At 58.7% G+C, this 19,549-nt stretch overlaps 2 protein-coding genes and 1 non-coding gene across 6 annotated transcripts; all 3 read right to left on the bottom strand.

The window, feature by feature from the left end:
* Positions 1–2,004: 2,004 nt before the first annotated feature.
* Positions 2,005–17,076, bottom strand: PTPN6 (protein tyrosine phosphatase non-receptor type 6). 4 transcript variants are annotated; one of them, XM_033404340.2, is made up of 16 exons: positions 16,865–17,076; positions 11,714–11,836; positions 11,321–11,515; positions 8,658–8,847; positions 8,385–8,501; positions 8,185–8,298; positions 7,932–8,028; positions 7,471–7,550; positions 7,147–7,296; positions 5,654–5,785; positions 5,388–5,542; positions 3,301–3,368; positions 3,049–3,200; positions 2,860–2,951; positions 2,363–2,503; positions 2,005–2,234 (listed from the first exon to the last, which is right to left on the bottom strand). In XM_033404340.2, exons 1-15 carry the CDS (start codon positions 16,876–16,878, stop codon positions 2,389–2,391), a joined length of 1,794 nt encoding a protein of 597 aa, XP_033260231.1. In that variant the 5' UTR covers positions 16,879–17,076; the 3' UTR covers positions 2,005–2,234; positions 2,363–2,388. The 4 variants fall into 4 exon arrangements, with proteins under 4 accessions (XP_033260231.1, XP_033260232.1, XP_004279125.1 ...); XM_033404341.2 differs by having other exon boundaries at positions 2,005–2,194; positions 16,865–17,075; XM_004279077.4 differs by lacking the exon at positions 16,865–17,076 and adding an exon at positions 11,915–12,102 and having other exon boundaries at positions 2,005–2,194.
* A 474-nt stretch (positions 17,077–17,550) lies between these two features.
* Positions 17,551–19,379, bottom strand: C11H12orf57 (chromosome 11 C12orf57 homolog). The gene is made up of 3 exons (XM_004279075.3): positions 19,013–19,379; positions 18,538–18,714; positions 17,551–17,779 (listed from the first exon to the last, which is right to left on the bottom strand). The coding sequence occupies exons 1-3, from the start codon at positions 19,062–19,064 to the stop codon at positions 17,628–17,630; spliced, it is 381 nt and encodes a 126-aa protein (XP_004279123.1). The 5' UTR covers positions 19,065–19,379; the 3' UTR covers positions 17,551–17,627.
* On the bottom strand, positions 19,323–19,384 carry LOC117196348 (U7 small nuclear RNA). Its single transcript, XR_004476494.1, has one exon. It is a non-coding gene; the product is annotated as a U7 small nuclear RNA (small nuclear RNA).
* Positions 19,385–19,549: the final 165 nt, after the last annotated feature.

Here is a 19,549-nt window from a genome sequence, read left to right as displayed (position 1 = left end):
AGCAGTCCCTCACTCAGCCCCAGGACCCCTCTCCCGCCCGCCTTTACCTGCCACCAGGCCGCCTGCCCCCCAGGGGGCGAGGGCCGTGGAGAGGAGGAGGAATCGAGGCTCGGGAGTCAAGGCCTAGAAGCCGCCCTGGCCTCCACTCTTCCTCCTTCTTTCTCGCCTGCCGGGCAGCGCAGGCTCCTACCTGGGCCCCGCCCGCCGCCCCTGCGCACAGGTGTGTCCTCCAGCCATAGGCTGCACCCCCCGCTGCCTTAACCCCTTCCCTCCCAGCGCCAGCCGCGGGCGCCTCCTCTGAGGCCTGGTCACCCCGGCAGGCCCCGACCCTCGGACCCTCGGCCGTGGTCTCTCCTCTCCTACCTGCCTCCTCTGCCCCGGGGCCCAGACCAGGGAGCCTGGTGTCGGAGGGACAGAGGGACGGGTTGTCTTCGCCCCCTTCGCCTTCCTCCTTGGCCTCGCCCCACGGCCACTCCCACCCCCGGCTAGCCCCTTCCCCCAGGCCCCTGCCCGAGAGCCTGAGGGCAGAGAGGGCTCAGCTCAGCAGGGACTGGGTTGTGCCCCTGCCTGGTGCCCACCTGTGTGGAGGGCAGGCGGGTCCCCCAGGGGCGCCTCTCTGTCCTCACCCTTAGTATTGGGGTGCCCCCCCTCCTGCCAAGAGTCCCAAGCTGGCCAGGAGCGTCGGCACTGACCCGGCCGATTCAGGTTCTGAGCTGCTCTCCTGCAGCCTTGGCTCTGCTCTCCAGAGGGGCCGGGCACCCCGCCGGGCAGAGCTGCCCCTAGACCCACCTCACAGCCCTGGAGAGTCCAAGTCCCAGCCGCCGGGCAGTCAGCCCGAGGGCGGGTGAGAGGGGATGGGACCCGCCTTTCTTTTGTGTGGCTCAAGCTGGGATAGAAAGGGCGTTGCTGGGAGAGGGGCCCTGAGGCCCACAGGTGATGCTCCACCCACGCACCCCCTGGAGGGCGATAGCTCCTGGGAGCTGAGCTGTGTCGCCCAATCCCAGCTCTGCCTTCTCGCTCCCTAACACCCCCACACCTTTGTTTGCGTCCTTCTCAATTCTTGTCTGTACTTATTCTGTTTGTGGACTGTTTCTGGGTCTGCCTTCCCACCAGGACAGGAACTGTCGGGTTCACCATCATGCCCCAGCACTGCTCCAGTGCCTGGGACACAGGGACGCTCAATAAACAAAGTGTATGCTGAGTGAATGACCACCCAGCCTCAGCTGGCCCAGCAGCAGGGAGCCGGGCCTTCCCCAGTCAGACTCTCTCAGGCTCAGCTCCCCAGGAGACTAGCATTATAATCAACATGAAGCCTTAACGCAAAGAAGGAATCATCGCTGTTGTCCACTGTGGACCCAGGGGAAGGAAGAGCGGACAAAAATAAAACTGAAACTCTGACCAAGGGCCTAAGGGCTCTTAGTAGCCCCAGAAAGGGAGGAGCGTGGCGCTCCTTTGCACACCAGGTGCCCGGGGGAGGGAGGTTGGCCCTGGGCCTGTGTTAACTGGCCGTTGTTATCCATCTTCTTAGCTTCTGGATGTAGAAGTCCGGGCCAGAGAATGTAGTTATGTCCCCCTCGGGGTGACCCTGGCTGCGTCTCCAGGAATGCAGGCTCTGAGGCCAGAAGGCCTGAGTTAAAATAAAATCTTAGGTTCACTGCTCAATAGTCCTGTGGCCTTGAGCAAGTTATTTAATCTCTCTGTGTCAGTTTCTCCCACTGTAAAATAGGAATGCTACAGGTACCTCGGTTCAATAACCACTTTTAGTCTTTTCAACAGCGCCTGACACACAGCAAGAGTGTAACGAATTTCATCATCCCTGATCTCAGTGATCTTCACGACCACCCTTGCAGGATCGTCCTCCACTTTAAAGGGACGAGACGGCGGAAGCTGACCCACACTCACACTCGTGTGTCAGACTGTGAAGGCCCAGCCTTCTGTGTCCACATGTTGCACTCCCTGCCCGCCTCCCCCTCCTGCCCAGGCACACAGAGTTAGAGACCCACACACAGTGACCTAGAGGCTTTATTTACAAGAGAAGGGCCCGGCCCTGCCAGGGGCCTTGCTGGGCTATATACAGGGGCTGGGAGAGGGAGGCGGGGACATGGCCATTTAAATTACAATGGAATGGGGGCCAGGCTCCGAGGTTCAGGCTCTGGGTCTTCCACTGGAGGCCTCTGCAGGGACGGGGCTGAGGCTGCAGAGACAGGGAAGGAAGGGATAAGACGGGGTTGGACCTGGAGGGGGGACAAGACACAGGTCTGGTTGGGTTGGGAAGACAGGGTGAGGCCGCAGCCGCCCCGTCCGTCCCAGGGAGAGCACCGAGCCTGGGGGCCCCTGAGGGCAGGCCAGGGAGGGGCCGTACCATGGCCGCCCCAGGACGGGCCCAGCTCACTTCCTCTTCAGGGAACCCTTGCTCTTCTCCTTGTCCGCCGACCGCTGCTTCTTCACCTTCTCGTCCTTCTTGTTCTTACTGTGCACGTTCTCATACACGTCCTCCTTGTGTCTGCAGGCGGGGCAGGTGGGTGCGGGCAGTCAGGACACAGGGCAGGGGTCTCCAGCACCAGCAGCCCCTCGGGGCCACCCCCATCTCACAGGTGAGCAGACTGAGGCCAGGAGAGCAAGGAGACCAGTCCTGACAGTGTCCTTACACTAGACTAGAAGCTGCTTTGGGGGCAGAGGCTCCATCTCACACATCAGTGCCTAGCACCGGCCCCACGTGGAGGGCACTCAGGAGACACTTGTGAACACAGCTTGTAAGAACCAAGCTTGAACTTTAACCCGAACCTCCCTGGAAAGGATGGGTCGGGCTGGGGAAGAGAAAGGGGCAGACACTGGGAGGTGGGAGGTGGGGCCACTCACTTGGAGGAGGTGCGGGCGGCCTTGGCATGGGCATTCTTCATGGCTGGGGGGTAGGTAATGTTCCCGTACTCCGACTCCCAGCCCTTCTGGGACTGTGGGAAGAAATGTGGTGGGAGGCCAGTGGTCCCAGCAGCACCGGGCAATGCCCACTGCCCCCCTCGGCCCCTCCAGGCCATGCTCTGCCCGCACCTGCATGACCTCCAGCTTCTTCTTGGTGGTTTCGATGAACTGGGCGATGGCCACGTAGATGAACTTGTACTGCGCCTCCGTCTGCACCATGCCCGAGCGCTGGGCCCGTACCATCTGGATCGTCTTCTGGATGTCGATGTCACAGTCCAGGCCTGGCAGGGAGGGCAGCTGGACGTCAGGCCCTGGGCAGAGGTGGTGGACACGGGGGGCCGCTCCCCCACCTGCCCCGCATCTCCCACAGGTCACCCTCACCCTTGGTGGAGATGCTCTCCATAAGCATGTCGATGACAATGATGGTGCCGGTGCGGCCAATGCCGGCGCTGCGGAGAGGAGGGGCACCATCAGAGGCCCAGCCTGCACTAGCCGGGAAGCGGGAAGCGGCGGCAGGGCAGGGGGGGCCGGGGGCGGGGTGTCAGCACAGCACCGGCAGGGGCGGGGCTTAGGGAACCAGGCAGGGTCACTGGGAAGGTAGGCAGGGTGGAAGTCTGCCCAACTCTGCACCCGTGCTCATCACTCCAGCCAAGGGATCTGGGGGCAGAAGCTGGCTCTCAAGTGCTAAGACGCTGCTCCCCAGACACCCATCACTTTCCTTCCCAGCACCACACTCCACCGCCTGCTTCCACTCCTCACCCAGGAGGTCTGGGACCCCATTCCCCGACCACATCCTGCCTGCTCCCCTGGTACTCTGGGCCTCCCCGGCCCTCTCCCACAGCCTTGGCCCCAGCGAGGCTGCCCTCCTCGCCTCGGGAGCATCTTTCGGCAAGGCTCCATTTCCCTTTTTCTTCAGATCCTGATGGCAGGGCAAGGGCAGCGTCCAAGACAGCAGGCCTCGGGAGCCACCGGGCTCAGGCAACTTGGGGTAGCATCGCAGCAGGAAGTCTGCCTTCTCCCCACCCTCTGCTGCAACAGGCCCCAGGAGCCTCAGGACCGCACACAGACCCCAGTGCCACCCCCTCGGCTAGGCCAGTCAGGCCAATGCCCTGAGTTGCACTGTCTAATTTCAAACCCAGATTGTCAAAAATAACACCCCCTCACCCACTTCCTTCCTGTAACGTCTAAATTAAGGCCATGGGGATTTCAAGAAGGGGGGGGGGAACGGCCTGGAGGCAGAGTCCCTGAGGCAGCACGTGGGGGGCACCTCCAGACGCAGCCCCCCGGCCCTGCCCCAGGACACACAATTGCTGGTGGGGCAGAAGGAGGAAGCCCCAGCCCTCACGGCCCCGGGGTCACGTGGAGGGAGCTGGAAGGGCAGAGGACAGAGCAGATTCCCATTTCCCCATTCCCTGCCTGACGTGAGTTATTAAAGCATTAACAATTCCCATTCTTGGGCATTTACTGTATTCCAGACACAGTGAGAGGGTCTCACACTCACAACAACCCTATAAGACCCTGATTTTACGGACAAGAATCCAGGGGTCAGAGAAGGGAAGTCCTTTGCCCAAGATCGCACAGCTGGTGAGTGGAGGAGCTGGAATTTTGAGCAGCAAGTCTGTCCGGGACCCTGTGCCTGCTGCCTCCCATCCCCCTCAGGCCTGATGGGACACCTGCTCCTCCTTGCTGACCCCTCAGCTTCCCCCCTTAGTAGGAATGGGGTCTCCTGATCATGAACATGAGGGTCTCCAGTGGAGCCAGTGGTGCATAAGCCCAAGGGCTGAGTTGGGGGCACTGGCGGGAAGGGAGAGATAGGTCGCAGCAATGAAGAAGCCTCAGCCTGCCGCCAGGGCTGCAGATGGAAAAGAGAAGGGATGGGGAGCTACACCAACCCCAAGGAGAAATACCAGAAACACCGGCTGGGTAGGCGCGTCTGAGAAAACAGGAGTGACCAGGACCTGGGTCTACCGTGAGCCCTGCTCCAGGCTCCCCCACTGACCAGCGGTGACCTGGCAAGAGGCTGGGCCTGTTTCCTCATCTGTATGTGGCAGGGTTGGACTAGATGCTACATCCAGGGAAGTCTCTGAGGAAGCCCACCCACCAGGCACAGGATCAAACAATGGGCTTGGTTCAAGCTTAAGCTCCACCCATGGGTGTGGAGTCATCAGGGAACCCAGGGACTTCCCTGGTGGTCCAGAGGTTAAGACTCCTCACTCCCAATGCAGGAGGCGCGGGTTCCATCCCTGGTGCGGGAACTGAGATCCCACACGCCACACGGCATGGCCAAAACAAAACAAAAAACAGCATCAGGGAACCCAGAAGAGGTGGAGGCCGGGCGGGGGGGGGCGTTAGATGAGTTAATATGTAAACTGCTTACAAGTGCACGTGGCACTCGGCAGTACTCACTTGCCAGCTACTACTTTGATGATTATTATTAATAATAACATCATCATCATTCTTATTCTCACCTGCAGTGCACGATGATGGGCCCTGCGTGAGGCAGACTTTCCTGCCGCTGGTTGATCTGGTCCAGGAAGCTGAGGACACCCCCAGGCTCGCTGGGGACCCCGTGGTCAGGCCAGCTCAGGTACTGGTAGTGCCAGATCTCCCGAACCAGGTCCCCCTGGGTCAAGGACATAGTCAGTGCCCCCTGCTCCCACGCATGGCCTCATTCGACCCAACCAAAGAGAACAGGTGTGAGGAGCGCCCCGGGCATGGGGCAGGGGCCACTCACATTGTCCAGCGGGGAGACCTGTAAGGTGCGGAGTTTGTACTCAGCTGCGTCGTGTTCCCTGCAGTTGGTTACAGCGTAGAGTCCATAAACGTGCTGAGTGCCCACCTCTGGCCAGTATGGGACACATTTGTTCTGAAAAGGGAGGGTAAAGGTGGGGACTCAGGCCTGTGCCCACCTCGAGCAGGGCCTGAGTCCCTGGCGCTGGCCCCGTCAGCATCCAATGGATGAACAAATTAAATGGCCAAGAGTCAGAGACATAGGGCCTGGCTCGGCCTCTTACAGGTGGTGAGACCTCACCAGCCACTTAACAAGTCATTCAGTGCACGTTGGCTGGCACACGCACTGAACCTGAAGCTGTGCAAACCGGGCTGGAGTTAGACACAAGTAAAACGCAGCCTGTGCCCCTGTGCCTACAGGAGCTCACAGAGAGATAGGTGAGCGGGGGACCAGAGCCGCTGAGGAGCCGGGGGGAGGGAGAGACTAATCCTCCCTCTTGGGAACGGAGGAAATCAGGGACAGCTTCACAGAGGAGGGAGCATTTGAGCTGGGTCTTCACAAAACGAGGAGTCGGGCTCCCCTGGTGGCACAGTGGTTAAGAATCCACCTGCCAATGCAGGGAACACGGGTTCGAGCCCTGGTCCGGGAAGATCCCACATGCCGCGGAGCAACTAAGCCCGTGAGCCACAACTACTGAGTCCACATGCCACAACTACTGCAGCCCGCGTGCCTAGAGCCCGTGCTCCACAACAAAGAGAAGCCACTGCAGTGAGAAGCCCGCACACCGCAACGAACGAAGAGTAGCCCCCGCTCGCTGCAACTAGAGAAAGCCCGCGCGCAACGAAGACCCAACGCAGCCGAAAAGAAAGAAAGAAAGGAAAAAAGAAAAAGCGAGGAGTCTGTGAGGCAGAGAGAGTGCAGAGCCAGGAAGTCAGTCCCTAGCGGAAATGAGCTCGTGCAGAGGCATGGAAACCTTAGGGACCCTGGCCGGTCAGAGGCAGCGAGGGCTGGAGGGCAGCCACCAGGCCTGAGCGCCAGGTCCGGCAGTGTGACTGCTCTGAAGGCAGCTGGGAGCCATGGCAGGGTTCTCAGAGGGAGCAGCCTGGTGCAGTGTGTGCTCTGCACAGGTCATGGCCACTCCACTGCAGAGGGTGCCGTGGGAAGGGGGCAGCCTGCAGGCAGGGAGGTAGCTTGCCTGTGGCGTGAGGGTTTGGGGTTCACTCCAGACAGTATTATGAGGCCAAGAGAACAGGAAGGGCTGCTGCCCAAAGCGGAACAGAGGGACACTTTAAGGAAAGAGGCCACTGGAAATCTGGGTCTGGTGGTCAGGGGAGCCCAGGGTGGGAAGCGGGGATCCGGGAGTCAGCGTGTACCCAGACCTCGTGCCTCAGTTTCCCAACAAGGTAGGACCCTTGCCCTCCGAGGTGCCCCAAGTCTCTTTGGCTTAATGGTGGCGGGCGACCACTGGGGGGCTCATGGCACGTGGCTTGGCTTACCCGGCCCTTCTCCACCTCCCGGGTGGTCATGACGACGACACGGGTGTTCTCCTGCCACACCATCTGCCAGAAGTCGTTGACTGTGGCCTCCAGGCAGCCCTGGCTGGCGATGTAGGTCTTAGCATTCTCATCAGGGCCTAGCAGCTGGTTCTGGACACGGGTGCAGAGACACGCAGGACTGTGAGCCCCTCGCACCCCTGCCACACTCAGCCACCCAAGGCAACAGCTCTGGCTTCGCCCGTGCATGTTTGGACCCAGCCCCCCCACGAACGGGGGTCCCCAGGGCCCAGCCCCCCCTCCCCCATGACCGGCAGGCACACCCACCTTGACGTAGTTGGCGTTAATGTAGTCGGACCCAGGGATGTTACTGTCGCGTCCCTGCAGGACAACTCGGCTGTGGTCGACTGGGAGCGAGCAGAGAGGAAGCAAGAAAGGCATGGGTCAGACCCTTCCTGAGTTTCCAGGCCTTTCTTGCCCAGAAGCCATGAGCTCTCAGAGCCCTGCGGGCAGGCAGGGATGGGGGATCTGTATGGGGGGAGGGATCTGTGTGGGGTGGGGCTGGAGGTTTCAGAGGAAGAAGGGGGTGGGGGTGGGGTGCCGGAGGCCCCTCTGGGAGGAGCAGAGGCTTTTTGGAGGAGGGGAGGCTATTGCGGGTGGAGAGGGGTCCCCCCTTGAGCTGGGGGAAGAGGCCCTCTGAGATGGGGCGAGGCCAGCTGGCGGAAGGGGAGTCTCCTGGGTGAATGGATGTGGGAGGGCTGGAGGCTGCCCAGGGATAGGGCACTCACACGGAAGGATGTTCTTGTAACGGTTCTTGCTCTTGTTTTCTGGCCGCTGCCCTTCCAGCCGCTGGTGCAAGTTCTTCACCTCCTGCTTCTGCAGACTCTGTGGGGCAAGAGGGGGAAATGGAGCCCCAGGCCCTGGAGAAGGCCATCCACGGCTGGCGAGGACGTGGGGCAGATCAGTGGAAGGGGTGGGGAGAGAGGGCACGGGGTCTGCCTGGGACCCCAGGCCCTTTGCCCTGCTGGCCCCCTCACACACCTCAAACTCCTCCCAGAAGCCAGCCTTGGCTGTGTTCTCCGACTCCTGCTTCTTGTTCAGTTCCAAGACCCGGTTCTCAATGTCAGCTGCGTTCACCCTCGTGGCGTAATACGGCTGGGGCGAGGGAGGGCGAGAAGTCAGCCGCTTCTAGAGCTCAGAAGCTCAGGGGAAGGAAGGAGGCAGCCTGGCCCACCCCTCACCTGCCGCAGGTAGACGAAGGCGCCCGAGGCCTCCTCGATCCCCGTCCTCTTGAAATGCTCCACCAGGTCCGTGAGGCTGTCGAAGGTCTCCGAACCGCCCACTGTGTAGCGTCCACCCTGAGGGGGGCCGAGTCAGGCCACCTCTCAGGACCCGAGTCTCCCTCCCTGGACCCCCAGCCTCAGACCGAAGCCCGGGCTGACCCTCCCCACAGGCAACGCTGGCGCACAGATGGACCCCCAGCAGGATGCCGCCCCACTACCCAGATGCCTTACCTCACACATGACCTTGATGTGGGTGACTCTGAGAGGGGAGTCCGGCCCAGCCTTGGGCTGGTCGCTGAGCACGGACAGCACAAAATCTCCAGGCTGGCTGAGACTTTCACGCACGAGAAAAGTCCAGGGCTCACCCTTGGCCTGCAGCAGTGTCTCTGCCTGCCCTCCAGACATGTGGCCATGGTACCACCTAGAGAAGACAGCACCCGGGGAGGTGAGACCGAGGCCAGGGGCAGGTGCTGGGTAGACATTCACGGAGGGGGCAGGGAAACCAGGCACCTGCCACGTGCAGGCACTCTGCTATATGCTTTCAAACCCACCACCATCACAGAAATGCTGAGAGGTAGATACTACCCATTCTGCAGATGAAGAAACTGAGGCTGGGTGATTGCACACTGGCCCAAGGCCCTTGCTGATAAGAGGCGAGCCTCAGGACTTCTAAGCAGGCCCACCTCTGAAAGTTTAAGACAAAGGCAGACAGGCAGGCCATATGCAGAATACTTGGAGGGGAGAAATCCAGGAAGGGTCTCCATGAAAGACAGGGCTGGGCTAGGGGAACAAATGCAGAGGCCAAACCCCACAGGGCTGGGGATGGAGAGACGGAAGTCACAAGGGAGGCATAATGGGGAGAAGTCCCCCGGGGGGCCGGGAAGGCAGACAACCCCGCTGGGTAAGAGTGGTTTGGGGGCTCTGGGGTGCCTGGGATGATGTCACTGAACGAGCTGTTAGAGGGGCTCAGAGGGGCTCAGAGGGGCAGAAAGCAGAACTAGGACCTTTCCCCAAAGCACACCCCCTTCCCAGGAGGAAACTGTAGCCCCGCAATGCCCAGCCCCACAGGAAACCACGTGATGGAAAAAACACAAAACTCCTTCTGGGGAGAGAGTGAGAAGTGAGGTTGTGAGGTTTCCTCAGCCCAGGGACCAGGGGAGGGGGGGCATTTTCCAACCGCAGGAACGGGGAGAAGGAGGGAGGGGGCCAGTCTGTCCCGCCCCATCTCACTCCTGCCCCAAGGAGACTGCAGCTCAGAGACTTCCAGAGTCTCCTGCCCTGTCCAGGACCCCCTGGGCCACCCCATCCCATCACTCGGGGATAGGCCAGGTCCCCAGGGCTATGGAGAGGGGGCTAACCTGCTTCCCCCAGGCCCCAGGATGAGGAAGTTTCCATGCAAATGTCAGGCTGACCACAGGGCAGAGCTAGCCAGTGAGGGGACAAATGCAAATTCCCACAGAGGGGGTGGGGCAGCTGCGAGAACACAAGTGGAGGTTTGGAGAAAGAGCCTCCTCCACACACTCCCAGGGTCAAGGGTGAGCCCAGGCCTCCTGGCACGGGTAACCAAAAGGGCCTCTTGGAGTCAGCTGCCCTGGTCTTGATTCCCTCGATCCTCGGTCCTCGACTTCTCCCAGCCCCAGTTGGAACCCAGGCCTCAGGCCCCTCCCAGGGGGTCTGCTCAGCTCCATCCCTCTTCCAGCTCCACCCTCTTCCTGCAGCAGCCAGCAGGGCAGATCCTGGCCAGGACGAGGAGGAAGGCCAGGACATGAAGAGCTCAAGAGAGTCTGGGTGGAAAATCCCCATGAATGTTGCAGGTGGGGTGCAGGAAAAGGGCAAGAAAGGGCAGCCACCAGCAAGGTCATCAATGTGGCTTCCCTCCTAGAAGAGGTAGCTTCACAGGAAGGGGATCAGTGGCTTCATGTTCACGGGAAAGAGGTCTCCAGGGGGGGGCCCCAGGGCCTTTATCTCAGCCTCATCCAGGGCTAAGTTTCAATCACTGACTTGAAAAGAATATGAATGCGCGCTGGGAGGCATGCATGTCAGAGAGACTGAAAGCGGACAGAATCCAAGTTCAGAATCATTTCAACCGTCGATACACAAATACAGGACAAGGGCAAGTTGACTTGGCCCTAGGAGTGTGATAAAAAAAAAACACCCCAGAGTTGTTCAGCTGCCCTTCCCTTCAATAGGAGCTGTCATGGAGATGAAGCTATAAAATGAGCCACCATGTCCTGCTGAGTGTTAGGGTCCCACCACCCTCCATCCGTGCACTGGGGAGACTGCATGGGAAGTAGCCAACCCAGTTTTGGGGACCACCTCTTTGGAGCCAAAAAGATGCCTGGAGTATTACCCTGTGCCCAGGTACTAGGCCCCTTACACACCCATCACACAGTTTTCAATGATCTGGGTTCTGGTCAAGGGACTCGTCCAGCTCCACCCAGCCCAAGAGGGCAGACCCATCCTCACGGGTTGCTGAGATGAGGCACTAAGTGTCCTCATAAACGCTGGCCCCTACGCTGTTCCTCAACATCAGCCTGTCCCTGTATTAACCCCTGCTGGGGAGGGAACAGTTACAGGAGGGCAGATTCTGTTCCAGGTAAGAAGAAGCTCTTTCTAACAACAGAGCCAGACTGCTGGGAACACAGCCACGAGAAGTGGCCTCTCGGGCACTAGTAGAGCCTGCGCTGCTGGCAGACAGGGACCCTGGAGAAGGGCGAGGTGACCTTCTCTTGCTTCCTCAGTGGTTGATGGAAAGGGGCCCCAGGATCACATGGAGGGAAGAGGCCCCACAGAGCCCTGAGAAGGAGCGGGGGCGGGGGCGGGGGGGGAGGGGCACTTGGGGTGGAGGCCAGCCCTCCTCTCCGTGGGCTGGGCCAGGGCGCGAAGCCCCTCACCTCTCACTGGTGGGGTCTGAGCAGTTCAGCGGGTACTTGAGGTGGATGACGGTACCATCGCGGTCCTGCAGGACGCCCTGCTGCTGCGTGTAGTACTCCACCAGCTCTGCCAGCGTCGCGAACTTCTCCCCTCCATACAGGTCGTAGAAATCCCCCGAGTTCTGGATCCGAATGTGGGTCACCTGATCCCCCACCCTGCAGGGCACCGGGCGGAGGTGACGCCAGTGGATGCGAGAGCGGAGGTGGGGACGGCGTGGGGGATGGGCGGGGGTCCTGGGCAGGGAGCGCACACGGGGGCGGGTTGGACACACACAGGGCCCGGGCGTGCTGGGGCCTGGGCAACCAGAGTGAGAGGCCAAGTCCTGGCCCCGGCTAGAGCCTCGGGCCACCCACCTGACGGAGAGGGAGAAGTCGCCCTGGTTCTTGCGACTGGGCCGAGCCAGGAAGCTCCCGTTGACCCCTCGGCCCTTGAGCAGGGTCTCGGCATCCAGCCCACTGAGGTCTCGGTGAAACCACCTGGGAGGCCAGGAGGGCAGTGAGGAGAGGGCCCTGGGGCACCCCACCTCCTGCCTACCCAGGCTCCCCGGCCCTTACCTCACCATCCTGGGGGTGCCCGGGGGGAAGGGGGTGCAGGCAACAGGGTGGAGCTGCTGAGTCCGGGCAGGTGGAGAACGCTGGGGCTAAGCCTCCCGAGGCTCTCAGCGCCCAGGTCACCTCACCACTGCCGTCCTGGTTCTGGGGCTGCCACTCCACTGGCCTGGGGCAGCCGGCAGGGCGGGGACAGGAAGGGGCGCGGCCGACCCCTTGGGGGAACTCACTGTACTTCTCGTTTTAGAGCAGAGTGGGGAGAAGCTGCGCGGGGTGGCAGTGGGCGCGGGGGGGCCCACTTCCCACACGCCTGTCATCAAAGGCCTCGGGAGCGAGGCCCTCCACACATGGGGGGACACCCGAGTAAGGACACACGTGCGCCTGGCGCACTCCGGGCACAGATCATGCTCGGCACGTGGGAAGCCGCCCAGTCACGCGCCGTCTACTCCTGCTCCGCCAGCCACTTCCACGCAGCCTTCCCTGGTCCATGCCACCGATGATGGTGACGGTGGCAACTGTCACTAATGGAGTCTGTATGCCAGGCACTGTCCTGTATGATATTTACATGCCTTATCTGATGTGTCATCACCATAGCCCCATGAAGCATGTACCTTCGTTATCCCCATTTTCCAGACAAGGAACCTGGGGCTCAGGGCGTGTAGGGAGCTCGCCCAGGGTCACACAGTCAGTAAGTGGCGGTGCCAGGATGCAAACCAGACGGCCTGGTTCCAAAGCCAGTGATTTTAGCTACTGTATGCCAGGACTCAGGGCTTCAAAGAACAGAGGTTGGAACTGTACTCCAATAAAAAAATAAAGAGCTGGGGCTTCCCTGGTGGCGCAGTGGTTAAGAATCTGCCTGCCAATGCAGGGGACACGGGTCCGAGCCCTGGTCTGGGAAGATCCCGCATGCTGCAGAGCAACTAAGCCCGTGCGCCACAACTACTGAGCCTGCTTTCTAGAGCCTGCGAGCCACAACTGCTGAGCCCACGCGCCTAGAGCCCATGCTCTGCAACAAGAGAAGACACCGCAGTGAGAAGCCCGCACACCGCAACAAAGAGTAGCCCCATTCGCCGCAACTAGAGAAAGCCCGCGTGCAGCAACGAAGACCCAATGCAGCCAAAAACAAATAAATAAAATAAAATAATTAAAAATAAATTTTTAAAAAAATGACTCCATCTTGCAATGCAGGGGACGCCAGTTCGATCCCTGGTTGGGGAACTAAGATCCCACATGCCACGCGTGCCACAACTAGAGAGAAGCCCGCACACGCACCGCAACTTAAGCGAAGAGCCCACATGCCCCAACTAAATCCTGACGCAGCCAAAAAATAAATAAATAAATATTTTAAAAAGTAAAATAAAAATAAAAAGCTAAAAAATAAAGAACAGAGGTTGGGAGACTCTTCCATTAGGGTCGCAGTGGGAGGGGGAGACTCCGTAATTGCCAAGGCCAGGAAGATGCCTACAGAGGGATGCCCTCCCCTCCCTTGACACACATAGCTGAAGAGGTGCCCTGGGGCAGAGGGATAGACAGAATGACCCCTATGCCCTGTCCAACTTGCACCTTCTCTGCTTCTTGTCCTCAGGCTTTGGCCCATCCATCTGGCCCCAACCCTGCAGTCAGGTAAGGAGCAGACCTAGGGAAGCAGGTGTGGGCGGAGCCACCAGCCCCCATGGGTGCGTCCACCCTATGCCTGAGCTGTAGGTTCTTGCCAAGGGGGTCTGGTCTGAATCCACTGGAGTTCAGAACTCTGACCGGAGGCCTGTCTCCTGGGACTGGGGCTGGGGGCGCAGGGCCTTCCAGGGCTTATTCTCAGGGCCGGTTGACCTGGAGAGGCCCTAAACACTAAAAGCTTGCCATGCTCCCTGTAATTCCAAATACAAACCAAAGCAAGAGGAAAGAAGCCCAACGAAACAGACGCAAGAAACTCCTGTTGGTGGCTTCCCTAGGGAGGGGGACCAGGTGGCTGGAGGACAGGGCTGGGAGGGACCTTTCCTTCTCCCTTCCACCTTTTTGAAGGTTATATCATGGGCACGTATTACCTTTATAAAAATAAGTAAACTGACTGGGAGATGGCAACTCCTGGGACACTTCTGCGGTACTGGGCATGCTCTACATCGCGATCTGGGTGGTGTACACACGGACGGAATAAATGTGATGTTCGATATTCATGCACGTGACGTATGCTGTGCCTCAAAAAGTAAGGAAAATAAATAACAAAGTGCTCAAGCCCAACCAAAGTCTATTTTCTTATGTTGGCTCCTTTATCATTTTTTGAACATCAATTTCCCCCCCCACCCCAAGAAGGGCTTCTTTTTTCCACCTCTTTCTGGGGCCCTGGGAGCCTTGCTTGGTCTGTTTATTGCATGGTCTAACACTGACTACCTCCAGTCTTGGACAGCCGCCCTGAAAGACCATGAACTCACCCCCACAGCAGGGGGCAGGAAGGAGGTGGACATCGCCTTCTCCACCACAGGGGGTCCGCTGCCAGTCTGGCTCACCTCCAAGGGGTCAAAACTTAGCGCCATGCCTCGCACAGAGTATGTGTCCAATAACCAAGCTCATCCGGACCCACGCACATACTTGGTCACAAGCCCAGGTCCGGTCCTACACATGCACACCCTACTCGTCATGTACAGATGAGTATACACACACGCGCACACACACAGCACACAAGCATCCACTTATGCACACACAGCCCCACTATGTACACCTCACCATATCCACATCCATCTACGCACGTACCTGGTTGGGTGCAAACACCCACACGTGGACACCACATCCTGACCACACGTGAAGCTGCAGGTCCATGCTCGACACTGAACACTCCCTGCACCCTGGCCACAGGCCACTCTCCTTCTGAAGCTTTTACACCACTTGGTGGAGAGAAACTAACTAAGAACCCAGAAACTCCTGACCACGGAAGAAGCAGGCATTTCTCTGAAGGGGGTCAAGCCAGAAGACAGGCAGACACCAGGATGAGATGTACTGTCTCTGCTGTCCTCTGGCACGAAAATAAATAAGCAGCACCTCCCTTCCCTTGACATAAGTGCTCTGGAGTTCACAGAGCACTTGCACACACACACACAATCCCATTTGGGCCTCAGACATCCCTGTGATGTAGGAGTTATTTTTCTGAATTTTTTTTTAAGGGAGGAAAACAGGCTCGAGGAAGCTGAGAGTTACAATAGTAAGGGTCTACTAATTCCGAACAGAAAATTATTCACTTGGAAAGCAAGGAAATAAAGGTAGAGATGAAGATCAAGGGGGATGCAGAAAGACAGGCAGTCTGGAAGAGCAAAGAAGGTGAAATAATATCTAGAAAGTTCTTGAAGTTCCCTGAGCCTCAGTATCCCTACCTGATAAATGAGCTTAACAATATTTCCCAAATACTGATACAAAAGACCAACATGAAGTAAGTTTTTGGCACGAACACCTTCTATGTGGCATTATTAATCCACAGGCCAACACTATTTAGTAGGTCTCATTAGCCCAATTTTAGAAACAAAAACTAAGCCTCAGAGAAGTAACTTGCCCAAGGTCACAAGCTAGTAAGGGGAAGGCAACAAACCAACCAAGGCTGTCTGATGTGAGGCCACGGCCCTTCCCACCACACCAGCCACTGCTGGAGGAGGCAGGGCACTGGCACAGCCCATGAGGAGGCCACAGGGGCCGGCGCTCCTGCAGAGGCAGGATCTGCAAAGGCACCCGGGTGGTAGGCACAGGACCCACTGGAGCAGCGCTGGGTGTGAGCAGGGCGCTGTGGCTGAGCTGAGCTGCTCTCAGAGGCTGGGACCCACGGCAGAGGGTCTCACAGGGGCAGGCTGGGGACCCAAGGAAGGGCTCTGCCCCAGGAGAGGCCTTGCCAACCACGTGGTAGGAAAACGACTGAGGCGGGAGTGCGGAAGGGATCAGGGACCAGGCAACTCAATCAAAACCTTGACATCAGGGCTGAAGGAGACAAGGTGTGCACTGGGGGAGGCAGGGCCCACCCCAGGGCAGATGTCAGTGTGAGAAGCAAGAACCTGCAGGACTCGGGGGTGACCAACCCATCAACTCACCAACATGCCAAGCAGGTCCTCACTGGAGCATCCAAACTCCAGCAAGGCCTGGTCTGTCCCGGCCCTCCCCACTGGCCTGCTCTGCTGCAGGCACTGTCCTTTAGTTTGTTCTCACAGCAGGGCCTTTGCACTGGCCGTTCCCTCCGCCCAGGGGCACTGGAGCCTGGCTCCCCCTCCTGTGTCACCTCCTCAGGAAAGCCCTCCCTGCCCCCTCCAGCCAGTGACGCCACTGGCACCGCAGTCACTTACTAGCACGTGAAGCTGTTTCATTTTCTGGGTAACACTTCTGAGAACCTGCAATTATCCTACTTAGTGGGTTCCTTGGGCAGTCTGTCACCTTCCACTGGAGCGAGTGAAGCTCCGGGAGAGCAGGGACCATGTCTCTCTTGTTTGCTACAGTATTGGCAGCACCTTAAAAAGCACCTGGCGTATAACAGATGCTCAACAGGTATCTGTTGAATGAATTGAGGCAGAGGAGTGAAGGGAAACTGAAGGAAATCTGAATGAAGGATACTGGGAAGTTTAGTGGGAACAGGGGAGCCTTCTCAGATTTGCCTTTCAGACGTGTAATGTTTCATTCAGGTGACATGGGCTCCCCACGGGGACAGATCCTAAGCAGATGGCAGAAGCAGGGGACCAGAGGGTGAAGGGAGAAATGCAATGGTGAGAAGAAATATTCATCTGTCAGGGAGAAAGTGCTAGAGAAGGGGTGGGGGGTGCAGAGGGCTACGAATGAGCCCGAGTTCCTGACATCTTTCGGGGAAGCAGACCCAGGGCAGGGGGCAGAGGCAGGTCGCGCTCGTGGTCACACACCTGTCAGGAGTGAGCAGGAATACTGCCCCTCCCTCCCAAATGAACAGAGGACCATGATACGCAAGCAGAGCAGGGGACTTACCCATGGGACAGCATTTCCCGAGAGGGGTAGCGAGTCACAGGCAGATGGCCACAGGGGGCGGGGCTGAGCCCGAGCCGCAGCCGTGCAGTGGCCCAAGGTGAGGAAGAACACTCAGAACTCAGCCACTTGCCTCTCGATGCTGCCCGCCAGGCCAAGATGCCACAGGGACAAGCCCCTGGACTTAATAAACCCGGAAAAGGGACAGGTGGGGAGGGGCTGGCCTTAGACCGCCCACAGCAGCTGGCTTCTCTCTCCAGCCCCACGCCGCGGTCCAGCGCCGCCTGCCTGTGCCCCGCCTCCTTCCCTGGGGAAGGGAGGAGCCACCTGGAGCTCCACCTGGCGCTCCGGCCGACAGAGCTGAGGGAGGATGGGTGCTGCGGGCAGAGACCAGGAAGTAACCCTGGCCAAGGGAGCACCAACCAATGGGGGAGCCTCCCAGCACACAGAAGCCAAGGGGCCTCAGGAAAAGCCCAGGAAGCCCCACTCCTCAGAGGCGGGGCTGCCTGTGCAGGGCCCCCCAACCCAGGGCGTTGAGGGGCCGGCCCCTCCCACTCTGCCCCGGAGCTGGTTGGGCCCAGCAGGAGCACAGGGAGGACCTGGACAGGAAGATGGAGCAGCCCGAAAGGCAGAGCGCATCAGGCCAGGACGCAGAGGTTGTCAGGGTCACAAAAGACAGACGGCAAGGCTAAGTCACAGGCACATTTATATCCTCCGGAACACCAAGGTCTTCCCTTCCCCAGCAGTGCCACGGGAGGGGCAACCCTCAGGAGGCGGCCACACTGCCACCCGAAGCAGGCCCGTGGGGCGGCAGGGTCATAGGCGGCAGGAACAGCGCCTTCAGCTTGCCCGACAGGCTGGCAATCTCGGGATCCTGGGCTTCGTAAGACTTGACCAAGCGGGCAAACTTAAGGACACCTGCGAAGGGAAACAGGAGCATCAGTCCACACCCCCAGAGGACGGATGTGCCCAAGATGGCAGGAGGGGGCAGCTTGAGCCGGAGTCGCTGGCTACTCTGGCTCTGGCCCCAGGTAGCTGTCTGCAAAACAAGACATATGCAGGCCTCTGCCCTGTGTGGTTTGGATCAACTACTTCCTGGTCTACACTGGGGCACAACTGGCTGTGATGCAGTGAATGAAAATATCCCGAAGCAGGGTGCTGCCCACCATCAGGTGAACCATTTTAGCACTTTAGTCAAAAGACCCCAAAGGATACACACCCACAAGATCACCAGTCCAGAACCAGGAACAGGAGGGCCATGGGCCAGTTGGGCCGAATCAGTAAACACCCTTGGGGAAGACCCTGATCTCCCCAAAGAAACTGAACTGCCAACCCTCAAACAGAAAAGAGTTGAAACACCTTGGAGGGGCTGCAGAACTGTACTGTCATGCAGACACCTCACTACAAGCCGTCAGAACGGGTTTCAGGTCCAACTCGGCTGTGACCTCTGGCACTTTCTAGAGTCTGTTTCCTCATCTTAAAATGGTGTAACAGTATAATTAATGGTAACTAGAAAGCTCACTTCAGACTTCGCTTGGCTCAAGTTCATGAACAGACCCTGGTCTCAGAGTACCAATACTATTAGAGTGTGGCTGCCGCCGTGTGGCGAGAAAAGGGATTACGGCTCGGAGACCCAAGGGATCCATCGCTCTCTCCTCCATCCCCGTCCGACCCACCTTCCCCGTCGCAGCTGAAGCCATAAGCTTTGATAACCTCCTGCTGAATCTGCGTGGCCACGGGCAGCACGAATTGCAGCATCTTGCCCATGTCGTTACACGCGTTGTCCCGAGCCTCGTCCATGCGCACGGCGTTCTCCGGCGCCGAGAACGCCTGGATCACCTCGGCCAGGACCACTGTGCAACAGACGCATCCCGGAAGAAGTCCCGGGTACGCATCGGCGCACGGCCGGCGGGCCCAGCCGAAAACACAAGAAAGAGGGCAGGGAATTATTTAACAGACTGAAACCATAGTAACCCAAGGAACTCGGCCTCCGAATCTCTCGCTCCAGGAGCAAGGACCCTTGTTAATTGACAGAGTATGGTACCGAGTACCCGCATTTCCCAGCGAACGCAGCCATTTATCTCGCCCCAGATCTTTTTCCCGCACTCTACTTTAGCAAGAATCCCACCCGACAACTAAAAGGTTTCTCACCCTTGGCCTGCTCGGCGCTCAACGTTGCAGCTTGAGCAGAGGCGGTCGCCATAGAACAAAAGATACACGTGCAACCGCGCTCGAGAAACAGCCAGGAGAAACAAGCAATATCCTAGAGCGGCTCTCCCAGCGGGTGGGGCGATAGGGAAATTGCATCAGCTTATGCCGGAAACCTCACGGTACCGCTTCCATTTCTCCATTTTTAACAACCAATAACGAGCTCGTCGTGAGAACAGTGAGCTAACCTACAATCTGAAATTCTCACAGCTTACTTAAAATTATTCTATTGTTAAAGACAAACTGTATGGTGGGGGGTTTTCCGGCAAAAACCAGAAAACCTACTAGACAAATTCTAAAAGAGCTGTAACACTGCCGGAACACGCCCTGGAGAGAAGGTGGCATGTCCACCAACTCCACTATTGGTGAGGGTGAGCTCCCATGGCATTTCCTAATCTTTACTGCTATACAAGCAACAGGGCACACTGCAGCTTTCAGAAGGGAAAACAGTATTGAAAAGAACTCTCTTAAATCATCCGT

Source organism: Orcinus orca, chromosome 11 (assembly GCF_937001465.1).
Source record: "Orcinus orca chromosome 11, mOrcOrc1.1, whole genome shotgun sequence".
In the NCBI taxonomy this organism is placed as follows: domain Eukaryota; kingdom Metazoa; phylum Chordata; class Mammalia; order Artiodactyla; family Delphinidae; genus Orcinus; species Orcinus orca.
Note: the sequence above shows the minus strand (reverse complement) of the source record. Positions and strands in the feature narration are given on the sequence as shown.

Excerpts from the sequence above, each read along its gene's own strand:
- PTPN6 (XM_033404340.2), bottom strand. Across the intron at positions 3,201-3,300 it reads GGAGAGCATCTCCACCAAGG|GCCTGGACTGTGACATCGAC; the intron begins GTGAGGGTGACC and ends CCTCCCTGCCAG. Across the intron at positions 2,952-3,048 it reads AGAAGCTGGAGGTCATGCAG|TCCCAGAAGGGCTGGGAGTC; the intron begins GTGCGGGCAGAG and ends TTCTTCCCACAG.
- C11H12orf57 (XM_004279075.3), bottom strand. The coding sequence starts at position 19,064 with ATGGCGACCGCCTCTGCTCAAGCTGCAACGTTGAGCGCCGAGCAGGCC. Across the intron at positions 18,715-19,012 it reads GAGCGCCGAGCAGGCCAAGG|TGGTCCTGGCCGAGGTGATC; the intron begins GTGAGAAACCTT and ends TCTGTTGCACAG. Across the intron at positions 17,780-18,537 it reads CTTCAGCTGCGACGGGGAAG|GTGTCCTTAAGTTTGCCCGC; the intron begins GTGGGTCGGACG and ends TTCCCTTCGCAG.